The 5607-nt window shown below is 39.6% G+C and overlaps 1 protein-coding gene across 1 annotated transcript in view; it reads right to left on the bottom strand.

Moving 5' to 3' along the window:
- Positions 1–2734, bottom strand: part of tmem135 (transmembrane protein 135) — an 8043-nt gene extending 5309 nt beyond the window's left edge. Inside the window, exons 1-3 of the mRNA XM_020598564.1 lie at positions 2536–2734; positions 1956–2083; positions 893–982 (exon numbers count right to left, since the gene is read on the bottom strand). Coding sequence (XP_020454220.1) covers positions 893–982; positions 1956–2083; positions 2536–2673 — 356 coding nt within the window. The 5' untranslated portion in view covers positions 2674–2734. The remainder of the gene's footprint in view (positions 1–892; positions 983–1955; positions 2084–2535) is intronic.
- Positions 2735–5607: the final 2873 nt, after the last annotated feature.

The following is a 5607-nucleotide window of genomic DNA, read 5'->3' as shown; positions in this document are numbered from 1 at the left end:
GGGGAGAAAGGGTGAGACAGAATCAATTTTCCTGATACATGAGATACATCCAGCAACTTAATTAAGTTGAAAAAAGTAAGTGCTTGTAGTTTTGTTCGGCAAATGACTTTTGGAGACTAAGAGAAGCGAGCAGGCCTGAGCAATTAATTGTATTTTATTTTCAATTAACAATTTTGGATTCCAACGATTATGAAAACTAAATAATCAAGATAAAACGATTATTATGCTGCATGTTTTGCAATGATAGTCTCGTTTTATCCTGCGTTATAAATCAAGCTTACCCAGTGTGACCATAACACCTAGGCTCATTATTGTACGTGCAATGAAACCTCAGAGAATAAAAAGTCAATAAGAGCTCTATCAAAAGATAAACCTGCAGAGAAGCAATTATTTCAGATTTGCTCGCAGTCTGTCATCCACCGCCAGCCTGTTCACCACAGCAAGTCTGTAAAGCTAACAGCGGTTATAAACAATGTAAAATGAAAGATGGCTGCATGTAGCCTCGCTGTTAAGTAAGAGACAGAGATGGATGTGGCCGTGTCGTGGTGAGCCCAGCAGACTGAGTGATTCTTTAGGTTGTGACAGGCAGTATCGTTAACCTGAAGTAGCAAAGATTTATCTGTAAAATAAATACAAAGTATTAAGTATTTTCCTCTGAACTGTCCATCACAAGGTAGATGAAATACCTAATTTGTTTTCCAGTTGAATCACATTTAAAGTTCAAGAAAAGATTTTTTTAAGCTCAATAAATGCATGACATTTCCAAAGTCAGTGAGTAATCTCCTTAAACAATCATTATCTCAAAATAATTGTGATTATGATTTTTGCCATAATTGTGCAGACCTCGAACCAAGCAAATAGAATGGAAATAAACAAACAGGAATCTCACCGGCTCTTGCGCTCCAGTAGGATGGCAATATAGGAGGCGGGCAGTGCCGAGCCAAACCCAACAGACCAGGAGTAGAACCCCCCGAACAGTTTCCTAAAGTCAGAAATATATAGCATTATTTTACTGTTTTTATTTTTGATTTTCTCTTACCTTTTAAATCAAATTTGATATATTGTCTAAATGGTATGTTTAAACTATTTGTCTGGCTTTGGACAGTCTATGAAGTCATTTTTAATTATGTGTAACCCCTTGAGGCTAAAAGTATCTTGTGGAGCTAATTCTCGTTCATCTCGAGGCTACACACATGCACATGCGACATGATACGCACTCCCACCAAGGTAGGCATTGTGCCAACAAAGGAAATGCTGAAGAAGACTGATATTCAGTAAACATGGATCAAAATAGACGGGATTAAAAATAGTTTAGAAAAAAAATCAACACTGCAAGTGTTTTATGGGAAAGGAATTGAATTGTTATACTGTACATCAGGGATGCATACAAAGTGTTTCACTGAATGTAATTTTCTTTTTTTGTTTGTTTGTTTGTTTACAAGAAAACTCCACAGGGTCCATTTAAGCAACACTGAAAACTCTCGTGGGAATTTGCTTATTATATATTTTGCTAAATTTTCAGTTTCAATGACAAATACACAGGGGGAAAGAAAAAGTAAGTGAGCCCTTTAGATTTATCTGAACTAATGTTTAAATGCATCTTAATATATAGACAGAACCCCATTTAAGCTACAATTAAGAACAAATAAAATATGTTTTACTAAACACACAAGTCATTGTATTGTTCTTGTCCATACTGAATACATCATTCAAGCATTCACAGTGCTGGATGGAACCCCTATCAGCTAAAGACAGATAAATAGCACCTGGGTGTCTCACACAGTGCCACTGGGAAAATGTTGTGTAGGCTGGTGAAACTAAGACTGAACTGCTGGAAAAGAACAGACAGCACTGAGTCCCAACAAGAAAACAGTGAAGCACTAACCTAACTTGTGGAAGAGCTGTGCTGTGGGACTGACAGTGTGGATCTGGACGACATTTGTCAATCTACTAACCTGAGAATACAGAAGAAAACAATGTAGAGACTTCCATTGGCAGTAAGGAAGGAGGTAGACCATAGGATCTCCGGGAGAAGCCTTTTTAAATAGTAGTCCCTCTTCTTTCTCCGCAAAATTGCTGCTATCTGCAATATAGAAATCCGAGGGCCGTCCTGGCTGGTGCTTTTTGTGGTAAAATCATTGCATAATTTTTTTTTTTTTATTACAAACAATGTTGCTCAGTTATATTTAAGTTTCCCCTTGGAATTAATGACGATTTGAACAGTCTTAAAAATAATTACAGTGCAAAAACTGACAACAGAACCTGTTCAACTACTGCTAATTAGCTGATAAATCCTCAATGTGTCATGTCATGTTGTGTTTTAAAGGTCAAAGTTCGGTTCGCAGTAGTTTTGCCTCTTTCACCGACTCTGTGTACGTACACCAACAAGATCTTAGCCCCTGTGTGTAAACTAGTGGCATGTCAGTTCATCTTTACGACATTTTCGAGGAACCAGTTAGCCTCATTGGTGAGCTAGCTAACTTTAGCTTCAGAGTCTACAAGTCCAAATGTTGCAGGTCAAACGACTAAACATACCAGGTAAAGAGGGGCGTATATTTTAAAGGAAACCTCCAGAGCACCCGAGGTTACATCCACAGCCGACTGCACACACGACGGGCTCCAGGTGTGACCGATCTCATAGCAGTTGTAAGGTATTTTACTGAGTACAGCCATGTCTGACAACCAGCAGCGGGAGTAGGCAGCAGCGCGCGCGCTCTCACTGTGACGGCAGCGCAATCGAGCAAAAGAGCAATGCGTGTGCACGACACTGTCCGGCCTGAGCTATTCACTAACTAACCAGTAGTGGGCGCAGCAGTACTCAGTTTATTTACACAGACACACAGTAGGCTACTTTGTTGCCAATAAATTCTACTTCAAAGTACATAGGCATAGAAGTGAGGGGACCAGTTGAACTACCTAAAAATCCAGGAATTAAAGATTGGTGTATTACAACCATTATAAGTACAGAGGCACAGCAGAGGATGTACTTCCTGCACCAGCTCAGGAAGTTCAACCTGCCCCAGGAGCTGCTGATACAGTTCTACAGAGGAATCATCGAGTCTGTTCTCTGCACCGCCATCACTGTCTGCTTTGGCTCAGCAACCAAACAGGACAAGTACAGACTTCAGCAGACAGTCAGGACTGCAGAAAAGGTCATTGGTGTGACCCTGCCTTCCATGGAGGACCTGTACATCTCACGGGTCAAAAGGAGGGAGGAGAGGATCACTGCAGACCCCTCACACCCTGGACACAATCAGTTTGAACTCCTCCCCTCTGGATGGCGTTATAGGTCACTTTGCACTAAGACAACCAGGCACAGGGACAGTTTCTTCCCCCAGGCTGTTGCTCTGATGAACACTTAACCATCGACAGTATGACTGGACAATAACCCTCAGTGCAATACCTGTGAATATACCACACACAATTTATAACCCACTTCTCATCAGAATTAATGTGACAGTTCTAGGTGAAAGGACAACCAATCAGAAGCGTTGTCCCGCCCCTAACCCCGCTCACAACGACACCCCGATTACTATTGTAAGATTCCACCTGTTTCTGAACACTGCCACTTTTTGACATTGTTTTGTATTTGGAAGTCAACTGAAGATGAAAAAACTGAGAATGTTTCTCTCACAGCTTAGTTTTGCTATGCTTTATGTTCAACAAATCTTGTATTGAAAGTTGACAAAACAAAGATGTTTAAAGAAATACATATTTTAGCCCAAAGAGAATGTAGTTTTTTTTGTGTTTCGGAAATGACTGATGCGGGTTTACTCATATACAGCTTAGTCTCTTGGAAAATGCCATAACATGTTGGCTTTTGACCGTTATATCTATGGAGATTTGCCTAACTTTGCTGTGATGGCTTCATTTATTATGCCTAACACTTAATTTCGCACGGGAGTATGGTCACAATCTTTATTTATAATTTGAGTTTTTTATTTGCATTTTGTAAATGCAAGATTTAAATATATTTTGTTCAAATACGCAACTGAAGTTGAAAAATAAAAAATGGTTGTTGAACTAATGTCTTTCTTAAAAGCTGCTACATTAACAAAAACAAAAACAAAGAAACCTGAAAAATATATATATTTGGAGCCACTTAATTTTAAAAATGGTTGCTATTTCAAATTTTGTATACATTAACTAGACAACATATAAAGTTGCTTTAATAAAATAATATGGTAAAGCCAGTTGGAGCAACATAATTTTTATGATGGGGTTTCACTGTATTGTAAACACTCCAATTACTTTCACACACTTGATCCAGATGTATCTACTTTATAAATGTCAAATCCTTGTCCTTAAGGTGCTTTAAAAAGCCTCAACACCATCGAGAGACTCAACTGTGAAAAAGCGACCAGCGACACCAGTCCCAGCAAACTGGGAAAGTCACCGTACTGTATTCTTCATAAACATTTTCCTGCAGTGCGCAGCTTACTCCGTAAAAGTTTCTAAAACAAGCCATCATGGCAGATGGGTCCAGACTCATACTGAAGCAGAAAGAATTTTGTTTTCAACATAATGTCCTCAGCACAACTGGAAGCCTGTAGATTGATGCTAATCTTTTCATTCTCGTACTGCTCACTGCATGCAGGTAGAAACTTTTGGCAGCAACAACATCACCTGTATGTGTTAAAGGGAAGGCCTGGCCTGTAACAGTAACATGTATGCCTGAAACTGTAACGGCTTGTGGGAGACTCTTGACATTGAGTGCATGGGCCGAGTGTGTGTAAGTAAGAAGTTAGGTTGACAGCCAGTTGTTTTGTTTGGGATGAATTTTTTCAGTCCTGCTGCTGCCACAGATGACATCTTTTTCTTTATGCTGTCAGTGCCTTTAATGTATTCAATGCCATCTGGATAAAAAGAGAATGCTTCTGAAAAGAATGGCCAACCCTACCTTTAATACCTTTGCACTTAAAATAATTTAGACATGATATGACGAGTATTAATAATTAGGGGGATGTCTGATAGTATTCCATCTTGGCCATCAGTGTTGCTAAGGGTTTATCTGGACTAAAGCATAACGTAAGGGTTTACAGGGATGTATGCTTTCAGAATAGGAGTGTCAGGTATCTGAACCAGTTCTTCTCTCTCTACACTCCTTACTAAAGGCTGATAGATTGAATAGGTGTCTACTTCCTTTCATTTTTTAAACTGTCACCATGAATCAAAATAAAATCCCCACCCCATCGCACCATACCACTGAGCAAGAGAAGATGATGATGGCGGTCACTTACATTGGCTTTTACAGACTCAGCTCAGCCACAGTAGCTGAGGATTCAGCTATGTTTACTTTGCCCATAATTATTCTATACGAAGTTACTAGTGATCAGATAGGTCTTTGTACACAGCTCTAGCATGAAGTCCTGTCTTTTCTTTGTGCTCCCAAGGTCATACCAAAGGAGGTGGGTGGGTGAATGTCTTGTCTAGGGTGTGCAATCCAATTCTGCAGCCCTCCTGTCTGTCAACAACTGAGTATGATGAAGCAGAGCTTTGTTTACAGTAAGTTGGTGGTTACTAGATTTATGTTTGGGAACACAGAATCCGAAAAAGGAATTATGTGTCATGAAGTAGTTGTAAGTGACTGAGTGTGTTAGAGTCATG

This window comes from Monopterus albus, unplaced genomic scaffold, assembly GCF_001952655.1.
Source record: "Monopterus albus unplaced genomic scaffold, M_albus_1.0 scaffold38.1, whole genome shotgun sequence".
In the NCBI taxonomy this organism is placed as follows: Eukaryota; Metazoa; Chordata; class Actinopteri; order Synbranchiformes; family Synbranchidae; genus Monopterus; species Monopterus albus.
Note: the sequence above shows the minus strand (reverse complement) of the source record. Positions and strands in the feature narration are given on the sequence as shown.